The 19,384-nt window shown below is 37.6% G+C and overlaps 1 protein-coding gene across 1 annotated transcript in view; it reads left to right on the top strand.

The window, feature by feature from the left end:
* The window catches only part of LOC111142013 (killer cell lectin like receptor G1), a 67,330-nt gene that overhangs the window by 5,676 nt on the left and 42,270 nt on the right, over positions 1-19,384 (top strand). The window contains exons 2-5 of the mRNA XM_022494936.1: positions 7-85; positions 3,024-3,064; positions 4,888-4,992; positions 7,604-7,773. Coding sequence (XP_022350644.1) covers positions 7-85; positions 3,024-3,064; positions 4,888-4,992; positions 7,604-7,773 — 395 coding nt within the window. The remainder of the gene's footprint in view (positions 1-6; positions 86-3,023; positions 3,065-4,887; positions 4,993-7,603; positions 7,774-19,384) is intronic.

Genomic DNA, 19,384 nt, shown 5'->3' on the forward strand with positions numbered 1-19,384 from the left:
TGTAACCCAATGGGGGAGTTCTCAGCAGATACCAACCCTGCAGGCAGCTTCATCTTGGACTTCCAGTGTCCAAAACTTTGAGCAAATAAATTTCTGTTGTTTAAGCTACCCCAGCCTAGGGGATTTTGTTATGGCTCTCTAAGCAGACTGATACATGTTCATTCACCTTGTTGTACAACAGAGCTCCAGAAGTTTCTCATCTTGCAGCACTGAAACTATAACCATTAAATAACTCCCTGTTCTTCCTGCTCCCCAGCTCCAGCAATCTCTGTTCTATTTTGTTTCTATGAATTGACTACTTTAGATACCTCATATATGTGGAAACACAGAGTATTTGTGTGTGTTGGGGGGATGGGCTTATTTCATTTATCATAACCTCTTCCAGGTTCCTCCATGTTGTAGAGTGTGACCCAATTTTCTTCCTTTTTAAGATTGAATAATATCCCATTTTATGTTAGACCACATTTTGTCTCTGTTGTCTTCTTTTTAAGGGCATCAAAATTAGCTCGTCGGGACAGCTAAATTACTGGTAGATCTTTTTGGTTCTGTCAGGCTTTACTTATTTTTTTTTCTCTGTTCACAATGGTCAACACTACATCACATTGGGTCTCTAATCAGCTGTCGGCCCTGCTGGAGGCCATCTCAGTGGGGAGGGGGCTGCTAGGGGCTTGTCCTCTGCCTGTGCAGCCTAGCTCTTAGCCAAGGAGCGTGGTGAATTCCCATACTGTTTTTTGGATACGGCTCTCTGCAGTCTTTTGTCAGTTACCCTGCCCTGCAAACCCCAGGCACATAAACAGCTCAAAACTTGCACCTGCCTCCTGAGCTTGGTGAGACTGCTGCTCTTAGAATTCAGTTTCCTGCCAAGATGGGATCGGGAGGGAGACAAACCATAAGAGACTATTAATCTCACAAAACAAACTGAGGGTTGCTGGGGGTAGGGGTGTAGGGAGAGGGTGGTGGGGTTATGAACATTGGGGAGGGTATGTACTATGGTGAGTGCTGTGAAGTGTGTAAACCTGGCGATTCACAGACCTGTACCCCTGGGGCTAATAGTATGTTATATGTTTATAAAAAAATAAAAAAATTATTTAAAAAAAAAAAAAGAATTCAGTTTCCTGCTTTGGGCCAGAAAGTGACCCTGGGTAGTATAATGCCAGGGTGATGCTGGTGCTCACCTTTGCGTGTTTCATTCTCTCAGGGATTGCTGTGCTGCCTGTACTTCTGTGCCTGAAAACAGTTGCTTATGTATTTTGTCATATATAGTTCTTTTTTTCTTTTTTTTTAAGAATTTATTTAGTCATTACAGAGAGAGAGCACAAGCAGGGGGAGTAGCAGGCAGAGGGAGAAACAGGCTCCCTACAGAGCAAGGAGCCCGATGCAGGACTTGATCCCAGGACTCCGGGATCATGACCTGAGCTAAAGGCAGAGGCTTCAACTAAGCCACCCAGCCATCCCCATATATAGTTTTTTGGTTGAAGAGCAAATCCAGTCTTAAGACAGATGGTGGGAAGCAGTACTATACTAGGTTTTTTGTTTTTTTGTTTTTTTTTTAAACTTTTATTATTATTTTTAAAGTAATCTCTGGGGGGCTCAAAGCCCCTCAAAGGGGCTCAAACTCATGACCCTGAGATCATGAGTCGCATGCTCTACCGACTGAGCAGCCAGATGCTCCGGAGTTCTACTAGTTTTTATTAGTATGCTCTCCCTGCTTTTCATCTCTTTCCTGTCTTGAACTTACGTAGATTTTAATTCTGTTTCTGTTTTCCTTACTTTAACTACTTATTAACGTTTCACCTACTAGAAATACATTATTCACCCTTTAGTATGTATTTATTTAATTTGTTCTCCTTATAGCTGTCTTTGCATATAAAAATAAAGGAACAGGGGCGCCTAGGTGGCTCAGTGGTTTAAAGCCTCTGCCTTCAGCTCAGGTCATGGTCCCCAGGTTCTGGGACCGAGCCCCGCATCAGGCTCTCTGCTTGGCTGGGAGCCTGCTTCCCTTCCTCTCTCTCTGCCTGTCTCTCTGCCTACTTGTGATCTTTGTCTGTCAAATAAATAAGTAAAAACTTAAAAAAAAATAAAGGAACAAGGAGAGAAAATTTAATGGAATTTCTGACCCAATGAAGTGTAAAGATTAGAACACAATCGGGAAGATATTTGGGGGAATGTAGGAGTACAGCACATTCACAAAACATATATCGGGGAAATAGTTCATTTTTCCCATGATGCCAGGCACATGCAACCAACAGTCAATTTCTCTTGTCATATATCACTAACCAAAAGCTCTAAGAAATGATGAAAACGGTCCCATTTGGCATGCATCTATTTTCTCAAAAGGAAACAAAGCAAATATAAAATCTGAGATAAATTCATAGCTAAGAACACTGTCATTTTTATTCCAGTTTCTATAATTGAAATTGCTGGACTTCAGAGCAACTTTTCCTTGTTAAATAGACTGAGTGAGGTGGGAATCAATATGCATTTAATGAATATCTAGAGAGAGTGCTGAGGCAGAAAAAAAATCATAGTTTAGAATATTAATTTCTATTTATTTATTTATTTATTAAAGATTTTATTCATTTATTTGAGAGAGAGAGAGAGAATGAGAGAGAGAGAGCATGAGAAGGGGAAGGTTCAGAGGGAGAAGCAGACTCCCTTCCAAGCAGGGAGCCTGATGTGGGACTGGATCCCAGGATTCCAGGATCATGACCTGAACCGAAGGCAGTCGCTTAACCAACTGAGCCATCCAGGCTCCCCTAGAATATTAATTTCTTAATCAGCTGCAGATTTTGAGCCATTTCCTGAAAAACTGCTTCTGTCTTTATCATACTGGGCCATTTAAAAAAAAAAAAAAAAACCCAACTTGAAAACCTTCAAATTTCCTGCTCGCGGTTGAGACATCGGGTTGTTCCCTCACTGACATGTGTCTCTTCACACTTCTGTAATTTTACTCTCTCAACTGAATGCGAATATTAGATGAAGATAATGGACAATGTTATTTATTCTACATTTCCATTGTCTACTGAACCTCAAACCCAGAATGATTGCAGACCACAGCAAAAAGGTGAGTTAATCAAGTTAGTGTGCAAAACAATGCACAGTGCCCATAGACTAAGAGATGAATGGAAGGTAGAATAAGTTTGGAGTAGAGGATGCAGAAAAATGATGGTAATTTGAAGGAATACATCTGGTTCAGTTTGAAGTCCAGACTGGGGGTATGAAAATCTGGTATACAGTCATGGATCTGCTCTTAGTTCTTAGGTAAAGTCTTTTCTAACTGTTCACTTCTAAGGTCTCATCTATGAAACCCAAGCTAAGGCTGTTTAAATTCTAAATATCTCTGTTTTTCTGATTTTGAAATCGGGAGAAAGACACCAGTAACTTTGCTAATGGATAATAGTAAGAGTTTGTCAGAAAAGGAACTGATTCACGTTCTCTAGGTTCCCCTCCCACAGTACTGTACGAGAGTGTGACGGGAGTAGGAAGAAGGCATTACGAATATTACAAATAAGTATTCCCAGTGACTCTTTGGGGATTTGAGGATGAAAAAGATATTTTTACATGGAGCCCTGAAAAAACGCTTTCTGGGATAGACACATTATAGTATAAGAGCCAAAATTAATATTTGTTTTTTTATCTTAGGCAATACACTCCCATAAAGTAATTCTTTAGGGCGACTTCATCAGCTTTCTCTCTTCTGCTACATAATCTTATTATTATAATTTTTAGTGTTGTTCTTTGAAAGCAATACTATAATTCGCTACATCATTCTAGTACATTTGGACATTTATTTATTTCCATTACTCCAATTTATATGGCATTGGATATTTTCATTTATATGTAGATTTCTTTTGGTTTAAATCTGTACCAATTTCTAAGGAATAGGAACGTTAAGTTAAAGGAATTGATATTCTAAAGTTTAAGGGTGGGGTCACACAGGTGGTGGTAAGTTGGAACTTGAATATAATTATTTTGATTTCTAGGCAAGTAGTTTTTTATTTATATACAGTCCACATTGCCCATTCTTGTTTGCTGCCAGTATGCTCATTTCTACCCCAGCTTTCCAGGGTACTATATTTGGGAAAAGGAAAATAGACTAGGAGCTTTAAAATTACATTAAAAATCTCTTTACAAAATTATTACATGTTTGTTATGGAAAATAGGGAACATATGAAAGCAGATAAAAGAAAATAAAAATCACTAATAATTTTACAACAATGTGGTGATTATTACTGTTACTATTTTGTCTATTTTTGCCTGTCTATGCAATGTACTGTATGTACTCTACTAAAAGCCTTTTAATATGTATATTTCTAAAGTAAATTTTAAAAAAATTTAAAATCTCACGAATTGTGGCTGCACAAATGCAATTAAGTTTTGGTACCTCTTTTCATTTCGCGTAACATCTAAAATAATTTATTTCATTAAATATTTTACTATAGTGAAAATGTATTTTCTTTCTTTTTTTTTTTTTTTTTTTAAGATTTTATTTATTTATTTGTCAGAGCGAGAGCTCACAAGCAGGGGGAGCGGCAGGCAGAGGGAGAAGCAGGCCCCTCACTGAGCAAGGAGCCTGATGCAGGACCGATCCCAGTACTCTGGGATCACAACCAACCAGAAGGTAGATGCTTAACCAACTGAGCCATCCAGGTGTCCCAAGAAAAAAGTATTCTTAACTCGATAAATATAGGATGTTTCCTGATAAAGATGTGGGTTGTCACTCTAGACTTTAGAGCAAATCCCTAATATCTAGCAAGGAAACTTTTAGGGCCTAGGTCTCAGTTCTCACTAGGCCAAATTTGTTGAAGACTCCAGATATCCTTTGCCTTTTCTTGTCCTTCAACTTTATTCTAACTCAGGATTTTGTTTTGGATTCTCTTCTTGCAGTTTCTTCTTCCAGGCTCCCTCTCTCACACCAGGTGGCAATAGGTTTGGGACTTCTGAACATCATTTTTGTATGTCTCCTGCTTGTCCAATGGATTCACTGCCAGGGTAAGTATTAACTTAAGTCAAAATCTTTTGTTTTGCCTCTTAAAAAAAAAAAAAAGTTTACTTATTTAAGTAAACTCTACACTCAGTGTGGGGCTCGAACTCATGACCTGAGATCAAGAGTTGCATGCTCTTCTGACAGAACCAGCCCAGTATCCCTAATTTACCTATATTGTGTTATAAAAGCAATATAATATAACAGAAAATTTGAAAAATGAAAATGCCAACGAAATAAACCATCACTTGTACACAACATTTCCTGACTGTCACCTCCTAGTCTTTGACTACATGCATTTGTAGAAGTATTTGTTCTTTTAACAAAGACTATCAAGTCCTCTAAAATCTTCCCCACCTTTTTTTTTAAGGTAAGACTAGGTATAGTTCTAATCATTGGATGCTTAATAATTCATATATTGCTTTTTAATTATATTATGTCATAAACACTTTCCTAATACCATATTTATTATGATAATAAAGTTAAAATTGTACTATTTATGTATTGTATTTAACTTTTCACATAATAGATATATCAAATTTTAATTAAATATATTCTGATTTTTTTTCAACTAGAGTGCTTTCACAATGTTTGAAGTGAAATTTTCTAGATTTAATTCTTCTAGGTCATTAACTATGATGATCCAGAAAGCCCTCGGTTTATTGTTTCACAATCCAGAGTCGTGACTTAAGTTTATGTTACCTGAAGATGATTGTTAGTGACAGATGATTGTTTTACAGACTTTATTCATTAGGACTCTAATCCTAACCTAAGGGTTCAGCCCTAGGACCTCTACCTCAGACCCAAATCCTTTGACAGAAAGAGACTTCAAGAAAGTTGGGAATTTCTCATTCAGGCTGGGTAATGTCACAGTTGTATGGAAAAAGCATAAATTTATAAAGTGCCAACTTTGTAGCTTAATCTCCAGAACCCTATATCGGTCCCCTGTCAAGCCACAGAAAAGCTGCCTAATTTTGACATTTTTAAAAAAAGACTACCTTTGCTTTTTAACCCCCAAATCTAGATTAGGTATATAACCTATTATGCAGTCATATATCCACATGTGCTCATTTGCTATAATGGCTCCTGTGTGCCTGTTGTGAAATTGTGCCTGTGAGGAGTTTATACAAATATGTTTTTTTTTTTTAATTTATTTTTTTTTAAAGATTTTATTTATTTATTTGTTAGAGAGAGAGAGAGCATGAGCACAGGCAGACAGAGTGGCAGGCAGAGGCAGAGGGAGAAGCAGGCTCCCCGCTGAGCAAGGAGCCCGATGTGGGACTCGATCCCAGGATGCTGGGATCATGACCCGAGCCGAAGGCAGCCGCTTAACCAACTGAGCCACCCAGGCGTCCCACAAATATGTTTTATGAAAGCAGAAAATCAATAGAATTATGGAATCTTGGCTGAAATGACCTTGAAAGCTTATTAGGTTTCCTTTCATTTTCACAGAACTATAATCCACCCAGTTTTAAAAAAAGATTTTAGTTATTTGTTTGAGAGATAGAGTGAGCACAAGGCAGGGAGAGGGACAGAGGGAGAGGGAGAGGCAGACTTCCTGTTGAGCAGGGACCTCAACATGGAGCTTATTCCCAGGACCCCAAGATCATGACCTGAGCTGAAGACAGATGTTTAAGGCAGACATTTAACTGACTGAGCCATGGAGGCACCCCCTCTCCACTTTTAAAAGATATAATCTGGCCATTTTAACCTTTTAAAAAAAAATTATTTATTTATTTATTTGACAGACGGAGATCACGAGTAGACAGAGAGGCAGAGAGAGAGGGAAGCAGACTCCCCGCTGAGCAAAAAGCCAGATGTGGGGTTCAATCCTAGGACCCTGAGATCATGACCTGAGCCGAAGGCAGAGGCTTAACCCACTGAGTCACCCAGGTGCCCCTAATCTGGCCATTTTAAAGGAGTGAGAATGTTCTGTATTTAAAAGAGCCCTGTGAAGAAATTACATCACTTCTGACTTCAGCATCTGATATCTTTCTCTGTCAGAAACTTTTCTTCGATAAATTATTTTTGCTGAAGTGTAAGTCTTTTATCTAATATCTAATGATGACAATCACATTTGTGATAAATGATAAAACACTTTAGTTAAGTTTGCTTTTTCTAGTTTCTGTCCTTTTCTTCTGCATTATCATGTGGTATCAGGTTAAGGTTGGACATTTTGGAAGATTTGGCCTGATTTCAGCGATGTATATTACGCAGTTACACAGTGTGTGCACTAAAACTACATAGACAATGGACAGATACATATAATGCAGATGCTTAGTTATTTTATCTGGTATGAATACAGCAGATGTGCATAAGGATCTCTAGCACAAGTGATGTACTCTGTCCACGGTCCTCCGCCAGGCTGTATCCATTTCTTTACCTGCTTTAGTCCTAGTCACATGCTTCAGTGGTGGAACGCACAGGAGTAGTGAGAGAGCTGGACATCATGAAGATTTTAATTCGAGGCCAGGCATTGTTGTGCCTTTCTCTAAACCTCAGTCTGAAAAGTGGTGGGGCAGGGAAGACGGGGCAACCGCCATGCTCTATTTATCTCCCATTTCATTTCCAAGACTGAGTGGTCCATAAAGATGTGAACCAGGTCCTCTTCCTTTCCAGGTTCCAGTCGTACCAGTTGTGCCAGTTGTTGCGGTTGTCCAGACCTCTTTATGAAGAATGGTAACTACTGTTATTACTTCTCAATGGAGAAAAAAGACTGGAAATCTAGCCTGGAATTCTGCCTGGCTAAAGATTCACATCTCCTTGAATTCACAGACCGACAGGAAATGGTAAACATAAACATTTAGCAGATGGTTGTTTTGTTGGTGAATGCTGTTCCAATGTATTGTGTATTCTCTTTTGAGGAACAAAAGGAACACTCTTCTCCTTCCCTATCCTTCTCTCTCCTCTTTCCCTTCCTTCCTCCCCCTCTACCCCTGCTCCTTCCCTCCTTCCTACTCCTTACTCTTTCTCTGCTTGACCCAGCAGCCCTCAGGTATGGAAACCTAGATGTTTGCATACTCCTGTATGTGTGTCTATGTGTGTGCTGGAGGTGGAAGGATGGTGACTATTACAGATAGGAATTAGGCCTGAAATACAGGTCTAATGAAAAGAAAGCATTAGAGCATGAAACATACGGGTCCAACAACAAGGAGATAGCAGATTCCTGTGCAACAGCTGGTGGAATTTGGGAGGGAGCAGAAGAGAGATAATCATAGGAACAAAGAGACTGTAGCAAGGGCTTCAGTGACTTTTTCAGTGATTTCCCTTCACTTATTGGAATCCAGTAAGTTCTAGGCTAGGAAACATTTGGGTTGAGGAGTAGGGCATGAGGAGGAAGCAGTTCCAGAGAGCTGGAAAAGAAGAAAGGAAAGTTGTGTGTGTGTGTGTGAGAGAGAGAGAGAGAGAGAGAGAGAGAGAGATCATACTCTCCTTGCAGGGCTAATCTGGTGGGCTCCACTTCCTATACGCCTCTCAGATCATTCCTGTCCATCCAGCAGTCTCTTGGAGGAGAGCTCTTTATTAATCCTAGAGCATCTCAAGGAATTGATATCCTGAGATAACCTGGTACAAAAATCAAATTCTAACTTGTCAGTGTAAATAATGTATACAAAGAAAATAAATCCTAGTTAGGTTTTTAGTGCTAATTTCATGTTGATTTTTTGTGTGTTGATATTGTTTTACGTGTTCTCTTTTCGGTAGAATTAAGTCATAGAGAACGGTTTATTAAGAATTAAACTATAACTTGTTATTTGCAATGACGTGGTTGGAACTAAAGGGTATTATACTAAGCAAAATAAGTCAATCAGAGGAAGACAATTATCCTATGGTCTCACTGATACGTGGAATTTGAGAAACAAGGCAGAGGATCATAGGGGTAGAGAGGAAAAAATATAACAAGATGAAACCAGAAAGGGAGACAAATCATAAGAGACTCTTAATCCCAGGAAACAAACTGAGGGTTGCTGGAAGGGAGGCAGGCAGGGGGCTGGGGTGGCTGGGTGATGGACATTGGGGTGGGTATGTGCTATGGTGAGCTCTGTGAATTGTGTAAGACTGATGAATCACAGGCCTGTACCCCTGAAACAAATAATACATTATACGTTAATAATAATAATAAAAAAGAGAAGGATAAGGAAGGAAAAAAAAAAAAGAAACTATAACGATCATAACAACATTGTATGGTGACAGATGTTAACTACTTTTGTAGCATTGTGTACCCAGAGTTTTCCACACTACATTCTACATCTGAAACTAATGTAACATTGTGTGTCAACTATACTTCAATTAAAAAAAAAAAACTCAATTATATTAACAATCTTTGGGGAAATTCAGAGAAGTAACTACTCTAAAGCTGATGAGGAGAACATATAGTCCCTAATTGTAACTTTCTATTTTAAGAAAAGATTAAAGCATCTAGATTTCTTGTTTTCTGTTGAAAGAGGAATAGTCATTCCTTTGAAATTCTTTTTTTTCCCCCTAAAGATTTATTTATTTATTTGACAGAGACACAGCAAGAGGGAACACAAGTAGGGGGAATGGGGGAGAGGAAGCAGGCTTCCCGCTGAGCAGGGAGCCCAATGCAGGGCTCAATCCCAGAAGCCTGGAATCATGACCTGAGCCGAAGGCAGACACTTGACTAAGGCACCCAGGTGCCCCCATTCCTTTGAAATTCTGCATAGAATCGAATTCCAAATCAGTCTGTCCCTGTTACTTCCTTTTCTTTTATGCCTTCCCTAAACTAGATGATAAGATGCATTGGGATCTATTCGTTAGATATGTGAGATCTTGGTTTTGTGGCATCTGATCATAATAGCCTTGCTTTCTGGACCATTTGCAGCAACTTCTGTTCTCACTCTGATATATCTGCGTCTGAAGACTTGAGCTGACCAAGGTCAATAGCAGAAGTGAGCCAAGAGCTTGAAACATTGCAGGAACCATGCTTGATAAACAGAGTAGTGAGTCGTAATGCGAGACAATGCCAGAGGCAGTGTGGTGTAGCAGCTATTATTACAAATGAGGCTGTGTGCTAATAAGAAGGGAGGAGGACAGGGGCTAATGCTCAGAATATCTGGGGCTTGGGATATTTCTGATTCTCAGCGCTTCCCCAAAGGAATGGAGTGGTATTAGAGGGATTTTTGTCTGTCTTTCTTTACTTTCCCTGAGTCTTTCCTCTGCTGTCGAGTAAGCTGAACAGAGTTAGTTTGGCTGCATTTCCAAAACCTGTTTATTTTCTTATAAGGCCCCTTGGTTCAAGGTGATGCCGGAGAGGGTAGAATGCCCCTGAGAGATTTAATAGCAGTCAGATGGGTTTCGCTTCTGACCTTCCTAGGGAATTTTGCTGGATTCTCGGGTCTAATTCTTTTTCTTGCCCCCAGCTTTTGTCAGATTCTATAGCACTGGCTTGACTTCTGTCTGATCTGCTGAGCCTCCTGTACTAGCGACATTATTCTTTTGTTCTCAAGGCAAGATTTATATTCTATTTTAAGGTATGCCTGATATTTCTAGTGTCATACTTTGGACTAAACAGCTGCTAGAGGAGCATACGGGTCTATTAAGGTGGAAAGTTTTCAAACTGGGACTCCACTGGTGGAGAACACTTCTAGAGAATTAGTTTGCTATATGCAAAGGCCAACCTTTTAAAGTCACTCACAGAAATATTGTACTTGATGGCTTCCAGATACATCTTGCACATGCTGAAAACTGAGATGACTTTTCCCATTAATTGTCTGCTGTGCTTTTTTATTCATGTTTAAGAAATTATTTGAAGTTGAAATCTGGAATGTACCTTATAGGATTTAAATCTATTTAAAGTAGTGAGATGCTTATTATCTTTTTTTCTATCTTGGACTTAAATATTTATTTTATTTTTGAGAAAATAATAAAATGGAAATTGAATCACTCCGTTATTTCTTCAGTTTTCTGTTTACATGATGGCATTGACTCTGTTTTTTTCTTGCTCTTTTGAATTTATCTTTAGATCTTTAGGTATATTCAAGTTCTTGATTTTTGTTGCCATGTTTTTCTGTTAGGCTCAGTTCATTTAGGATGTTAGCATTTGCTTTTAGGGTTTTTTTTGTTGTTTTGTTTTGGGTTTTTTTTAGCCGCACCCTCCGCTAGCTCACAAGAACCAGCCCCTTGCGGCTCTGCCCTTCTCTTAACCTTTGCTATAGTTGTTGGTAAGTTATCTTAAAATACACCCTTGTTGATCAGAAAGTTCCCCATGGGGACGCCTGGGTGGCTCAGTTGGTTAAGCAGCTGCCTTCAGCTCAGGTCATGATCCCAGCGTCCTGGGATCGAGTCCCACATCGGGCTCCTTGTTCTGTGGGGAGCCTGCTTCTCCCTCTGCCTCTGCCTGCCACTCTGCCTGCCACTCTGTCTGCCTGTGCTCGCTCTCTCTCTCTCTGACAAATAAATAAATAAAATCTTTAAAAAAAAAACAAACCAGTGTTGTTTGTTTAAAAAAAAAAAAAAAAAGAAAGAAAGTTCCCCATGGAAATACTTTGGTTTCTTTAAAGCTATTCCAATGCTCCTCACCCTGTGACATCTTTCTTCCTTATCATAATCATTATATCACCAGGCTCTTGTTTTAACAACCTCTCATTCAGCCTTAACCCTCTTCCCTGTCAGAGTTTATGACTTTGGGATTATCCCTATCTTACTCCTGAACTTTTGATATTGGCTTTTCTTTGTTTTTCGGATTTACATCTAAACATAATCAGGGCTTCCTTCTTTGGATACTACAATACAAACACTATGGTAAGGTGGTCACTTTCCCCCATATTTTAAGTAACAGAAAGGGCTTTTTTTGGTGTCTTTGAGATAGTCACAAGTTGGTTTTTACTACCTAGCTTTACTAGCTATGTGAACTCGAGAAATTTTCTTACCCTCTGTGACTCTCAGTTTCCTCAGGTATGAAGTAGAGAAAGTTCTTTCCAGAATTATTATGATATTAAATGAGAAAATCTGTGTGGAATTTCCTTTAACATATAGGAATCACTTAATTTTAGTTTTTCTTCTTTTCCACTTTAATTCTCCTTGTCACTCAAAATGAAGCTTAGAGTCAAAATAACTTGCTTTTCTCTTATGTCTCCCAAGATGTGAAATTTCAACAAATATGTATCACAAAATAAATTATGACTTGTCGAAAGCATTTTTGTTATGAGGATATCTGAAATATGTTAGAAGATTCAAAGAAATGCCTGGAAACAAAGGGTGATGGTAGGAGAACTGTTGAACTCTGGAGTTGTTATAGGCTGATAATGTCTATGTTTTTGTCACCCTTCCCTCATAAACAGAACGAGCAGCAGCTGTGACCTTCACACAAAAATTGTAGGTGTGGTAGATAGGTTAAGATATCTCTCAGTATCTTTTTTTTGGTTAACATTTTACAGAATTGTGGTAAAATATATGCAAAACATAAAATGTACCGTTTTAACAATTTTCAAGTGTACAATTAAGTGGCATTAAGTATAGTCACATTGTTTTTCAACTGTCACCACTGTTTCTCTCCAGAACTTTTTCTTCATCCCAAACCAAAACTCTGTACTCATTAAACACTTAACTCCCCATTCCCTCTTCCCCCAACCCCTGGTAACCACTGTTCTACTTTTTGTGTCTCTGCATTTGCCCATTACGTCCTTTTGTATCTGGCTTATCTCACTGACCATGTTTTCAAGGTCCATTCATGCTGTAACACGTATCAGAATTTCATTCCTTTCTATGGCTGAATAATAGTCAATTACATGGATATATCACATTGTGTTTATCCATTCATTTGTCAATGGAAAGTCTCACGTCTTTTAAAGAGAGTGCTCTGATTTACACAGCAAGTCTTAATTTATTTTTAGTATTTTGCACATTCACAAAATTATAGGGAACATTCATATCATTATTAAACTCTAGTAATTTGTAGCCTGTCAAATTTTCCTTTGATATATTTTAATGTAGCTGCATGTTTTTATACGATACTAATTGCTGTCTGTAAACTATAAGGTATCTGAAAGTCTGGAAACATAGGATAAACTTATTTTTAAATAGTATATTAGTTACATTTTCAAGTAATATGCTCCATATGTTGTTACTCAATCTCTAGATATGTTTTTAGGCAAAACTCCTCTAAATTTAAAACAATAGATCCCAGTTGATTTTAGATATTATGGGTGATCTGTATTGTACTTTTTCTTCCAAATTAATAACTACATCCATTGCTTTAAATATCTTACATGAAAAGGTATCCAGAGATTGAAGAAAAATAAATTAATGATATTATTTAGAAATATAACAGATACATTTATAACAGATATATATATTTAAAAATATATTTATCCTATGTTTCCAGGTTTTTTGGACACCTTATATTTATGTTATGCTTTCATCATATAACATTGTTTCCTTACTGTTTTTTCCAAACATTTAAAAATTATTGTAGGTATTTATTTTTTATGGTTCTGTATTATTCTATTATTGCTTATCTATTTTTCTTATTTTAGACAACATTTTTCTTATTTCTAATTTTTATTCATTTAAAGCATATTTATATGAATTATTTCTCTTGAAGTCATTTTTTAAGGATATAGTTCCTAAGATTAGATGAGCCAATTGAAGATATGACCAAGTAACTTTGACATATTATTAGTTTATTTCCATAAGGATTGAAATAACTTAGATATATCCTGTAAGCCATGTTAGTTTGGTAGTTTAAGGAGTATGTTCTATGCCTTAATAATATTTAAGTTATAATTTAAAAATATTACTTGCAAAGGTGTGTGGGTATATAAGCATAAATACTGATCTAAAAAAAAAGACAGAAAAAGAAAGAAAAATATATCTGATTTTATCTGTTTGACCTCTGTCTTCATTTTGCTTTTAGGTTTTGCATTTTTTCTCTCTAAAATAAGACCAAACATCACAAACTCTAAAGTAAATACAACAAACCTGAGTCCTTTTGTTTATACCGTCTCTGGAGGACGAGGATTCTGAGTCAACACCCTTGTTTATGCTTCTGTGCTGCTTCTACACACACGCACACGCACACGCACAGAGTTCAAGAGTACACAGAGCATTGATAATTACAGTCTGGTTTTGAGGTTTATTCTGAATGGGATAATAAAATTTTCACTCTCCAGCCTCACCAGTGAGAAGTGGTAAACTGGTCTGATCATGTGACTTAAAATTGTGTGGGTTGAGAGAATAGTAAATTAGTGCAGAGTTGGCATTTGTATGCGGGCACTATCTAATCCCAGCTCCTCAGACTCTACCTGAGGTTTTTTTTTTTTTTTAAGATTTTTATTTATTTATCTGACAGAGATCACAGGCAGGCAGAGAGAGAGAGGAGGAAGCAGGCTCCCCGCTGAGCAGAGAGCCCGATTCAGGGCTCGATCCCAGGACTCTGAGATCATGACCTGAGCCAAAGGCAGAGGCTTAACCCACTGAACCACCCAGGCACCCCTCTACCCGAGGTTTTTGAGCAAGTCTTTGTTCATTTCTGTGCTTTATCAGATATCCCTCTACCCTTGAAATAAAGGGAAGAAATAGACTGTTTTTCTTGCCATATCCAGAGGAATGAGGACAAACTAATTTTTTCTATTTTAAATAATCCTTTAAAGCAACTTGGTTAAAAACTGCATGAAAAGTTTCAAGCTATTCTGGAAATTAAGACATCATTTCATCTCTCTTACCATTCCCTGACTCTTCAGTTTACCTCCCTACCCCCAACATATATAAGTAAGTACTCCATGGGGGTAAAGTAAAAAGGGCAGAGCACTTGTGTTCAAAAGGTTTTAATTTCTTGTGGCACAAGACTTGTCTTTATATCCCTTAATTCTGTAAATATTATTAAATAATATTAGATAATTAAATAATTTCATATATTTTCATAGGTAGTGGGGATATAGTAGTAATCAATTCTTGCTATTATGGTGCTTACATTTTAATTAGAGGAAAGACATACAACAAACAAGTAAATAAATGTGGTGATATATGTTTTGAAGAAAATGAAACAGTGTGATAGTGAATGTAGGTACTACTTTAGATTGACCAGCAAGGAAGGCCTCTCTAAGGAGGCAACACTTGAGATGAGACCTAGGCCTGAATGACAGCTATGTAAAAATCTAGGGAAAGGGTATTCCAGGCAGAGGGAAAAGCTATGTAAAGACCCTAAAGTAAAAATGACCTTGTTATGTTAAAAGAACAGAAAGAAGGCTCACGTGACTAGAAGCTAATAAGTGAATAAATGGTTGGCAGGCTCTAGATCATGTAAAATCTTGTAATACATAGTAATGATTTTATTCTATGTGAAAGAGGAAACCATCAGGCAGCATTAATCAGGGGCACAGTATGATTGTATTTATTACTAGAAGGGGAGAGCCTGATATAACGCAAAAGTTTAGTCCTGGGAGAGAAAACTTGGATGCTTATTCAGTATGAAGCCTTGGGTAAGCCCTTTCACCTACGTGAACTTGTTACTCTTCTGGGAAGAAGAGGATGATGACACCTGTGTATATTTTGGCTTTTTTTTTTTTTTAATTTCAAGTTTTTATTTAAGTTCTAGTTAGTTAGCACATATGGTAAAATTGGTTTCAGGTGTAGAATTTAGTGACTCATCACTTACATATAACACCCAGTGCTCGTCAGTAACAAGTGCCTTGCTTAATACCCCTGATCCATTTAGTTCATCCTCCCCCCATCTCCCTCCATCAACCCTCAGTTTGTTCTCTGTAGATTGAATCTCTTATGGTTTGCTTTTCTCTCTATTTTCCTTCCCCTATGTCTATCTATTTTGTTTCTTAAATTCCACATATTAGTGAAATCATACGGTATTTGTCTTTCTCTGACTGACTTATTTTGCTGAGCATAGTACCCTCTAGTTCCATCCACATCATTGCAAATGGCAAAACTTCGTTCCTTTTTTTGATGGCTGAGTAATATTCCATTGTATGTATATACCACATCTTCTTTATCCATTCATCAGTCGATGGACGTTTGGGCTCTTTCCATAAATGAGCTATTGTTGATAATGTTGCTATAAACTTCAGGGTGCCTGTGCCCCTTTGAATCGGTATTTTTGTATCCTTTGGGTAGGTATCCAGTAGTATAATTGTTAGAGAATAGGGTAGTACTATTTTTAACTTTCTGAGGAACCTCCATACTGTTTCCCAGAGTGCCTGCCCCAGTTTGCATTCCCACCAACAGTGTAGGGGGGTTCCCTATTCTCCACATCCTCACCACCATCTGTTGTTTCCCATGTTGTTAATTTTGGTCACTCTGACTGGTGTGAGGTAGTATCTTATCATGGCTTTGATTTGTATTTTCCTGATGATGAGTGATGTTGAACATCTTTTCATATGTCTATTAGCCTTCTGCATGTTCTCTTTGGAAAAGTGTTAATGTCTTCTGCCCATTTCTTAACTGGATTGTTTTTTGAGTGTTGAGTTTGATAAGTTCTTTATAGGTTTTGGATACTAACCCTTTGTCAAATATGTCATTTGCAAATATCTTCTCCCATTATGTAGATTGTCATTTGGTATCATTGATTGTCTCCTTCTCTGTGCAGAAGCTTTTTTATCCTGACGAAGTCCCAATAGTTCATTTTTTCCCTTGTTTCCCTTGCTTCCAGAGTTGTGTCTAGTAAGAAGTTGCTATGGCTGAGGTCAAAGAGGTTGCTGCCTGTGTTCTCCTCTGGGATTTTGATGGTTTTCTGTCTCACATTTAGGTCTTTCATCCATTTTGAATTTATTTTTGTGTATGGAATAGGAAAGTTCTTCAGTTTCAATTCTTCTCCATGTTGCTGTCCAGTTTTCCAACACCATTTGTTGAAGAGACTTTTTTCTATTGGTTATTCTTTTCTGCTTTGTTGAAGATTAGTTGACCATAGAGTTGAGGGTCCATTTCTGGGTTCTCTATTCTGTTCCATTGATCTATGTGTCTGCTTTTGTGCTAGTACCATGCTATCTTGATGATCACAGCTTTGTAATATAGCTTGAAGTCTAGAATTGTGATGCTTCCAGCTTTGCTTTTCTTTTTCAAGATTGCTGTGGCTATTCGGGGTCTTTTGTGGCTCCATACAAATTTTAGGATTGTTTGCTCAGTGACAAATGCTGGTGGTATTTTGATAGGGATTGCATCGAATGGGTAGGTTGCTCTGGGTAGCATAGACATTTTAACAATATTTGTTCTTCCAATCCATGAGCGTGGAATATTTTTCCATTTGTTTGTGTCTTCAACTACTTTCATAAGTATTTTATAGTTTTCAGAGTACGATCTTTTACCTCTTTGGTTAGGTTTATTCCTAGATATCTTACGGTTTTTAGTGCAATTGTAAACGGGATCAATTCCTTGATTTCTCTTTCAGCTGCTTTGTTATTGTATATAGAAATGCAACAGATTTCTGTATATTGATTTTATAGCCTGTGACTGCTAAATTTGTGTATCAGTTCTAGTAATTTTGGGTGGAGTCTTTTGGGTTTTCTACATAGAGTTTCATGTCATATGTAAGTGAAAGTTTGACTTCTTCTTTGCCAATTTGGATGCCCTTTAATTTCTTTTTGTTGTCTGATTGCGGAGACTAAGACTTGTAATTCTATGTTAAATAATGATGGTGAGAGTGGACATCTCTGTCTTGTTCCTGACTGTAGAGGAAAAGCTCTCAGTTTTCCCCATTCAGGATGGTATTCGCTGTGGGCCTTTTATATATGGCCTTTATGATGTTAAGATGTGTTCCCTCTATCCCTATTTTGTTGAGGGTTTCTGTCAAGAATGGATGCTGTATTTTGTCAAATGCTTTTTCTGCATCTATTGAGAGGATCATATGGTTCTTATCCTTTCTTTTATTAATGTGGTATGTCATGTTGATTGATTTGCAAGTATTGAACCACCCCTGCAACCCAGGAATAAATCCCACTTGATCATGGTGAATAATTCTTTTAAGGTACTGTTCAATTCCATTTGCTAGTATCTTGTTGAGGATTTTTGCATCCATGTTAATCAGGCTTATTGGCTTGTAATTCTCCTTTTTAATGGGGTCTTTGGTTTTGGAATCAAGGTGATGCTGGCCTCCTAGAAGGAGTTCAGAAGTTTTCCTTCCATTTCTATTTTTTGGAACAGTTTGAGAAGAATAGGTATTAACTCTTCTCTAAATGTCTGGTAGAATTCCCCTGGGAAGCCATCTGGCCCTGGACTTTTATCTATTGGGAGATTTTTTATTACAGTTTCAATTTCTTTGATGGTTATGGGTCTATTCAAATTTGCTATTTCTTACTGTTTCAGTTTTGGTATTGGTAGTTTGTATGTTTCTAGGAATTTATCCATTTCTTCCAGATTGCCCCTTTTGTTGCCATATAATTTTTCATAATATCTTCTCATAATTGTTTATAGTTCTGTGGTGTTTGTTGTGATCTCTCTTCTTTCACTGGTGGTTTTATTTATTTGGGTCCTTTCTCTCTCGCTCTCTTTTCTTAAATAAAAATCTGTTTTTTTTTTTAAGATTTTTATTTATTTATCAGAGAGAGAGAGAGAGAGTACAAGCAGGAGGAGCAGCAGGAAGAGCAGGCAGAAGGAGAAGCAGGCTCCCCGCTGAGCAGGGAGCCTGATGAGGGACTCGATCCCAGGACCCTGAGATGGTGACCTGAGCCAAAGACAGGTGCTTAACCAGCTGAGCCACCCAGGCACCCTCTCTTTTTCATATGTCTGATTAGGGATTTATCAATTTGATTAATTCTTTCAAAGAACCATCTCTTTTTGTTGATCTGTTCTACTGTTTTTGTTTTTGTTGTTTGTTTCTATATTATTTATTTCTGCTCTAACCTTTATTAAAATTTTCCTTCTTCTGCTGGTGTTAGGCTTTATTTGCTCTTCCTTTTCTATCTCCTTTCGGTATAAGGTTAGGTTGTGTATTTGATACTTTTCTTGCTTCTTGAGGTAGGCCTGTATTGCTACATATTTTCCTTTTATGACCACCTTTGCTGCATCCCAGAGGTTTTGGACTGTTGTGTTTTCATTTTCATTTGTTTCCATGCATTTTTTAATTTCTTCCTTAATTTCCTGGTTAACCCATTCGTTCTTTAGTAAGATGTTCTTTAATCTCTATGTATTTGTGGTCTTTCCAAATTTTTTCTTGTGGTTGACTTCAGGTTTTAGAGTGTTGTGGCCTGAAAATACACATAGTATGATCTCAGTGTTTTTGTACGTATTGAGGGTTGATTTGGGACCTATTATGTGATCTTTTCTGGAGAATGTTCTATATGCATTAGGAAAAAAAAGTGTATTCTGCTGCTTTAGGATAAAAAGTTCTGAATTTGTCTGTTAAGTTCATCTGATCCATTGTGTCATTCAAAGCCATTGTTTCCTTCTTAATTTCCTGCTTAGATGATCTGTCTATTGCCATAAGTGGGGTGTTAAAGT

Source organism: Enhydra lutris, unplaced genomic scaffold (genome assembly GCF_002288905.1).
Source record: "Enhydra lutris kenyoni isolate GAN:26980312 unplaced genomic scaffold, ASM228890v2 scaffoldscaffold7, whole genome shotgun sequence".
Taxonomy (NCBI): domain Eukaryota; kingdom Metazoa; phylum Chordata; class Mammalia; order Carnivora; family Mustelidae; genus Enhydra; species Enhydra lutris.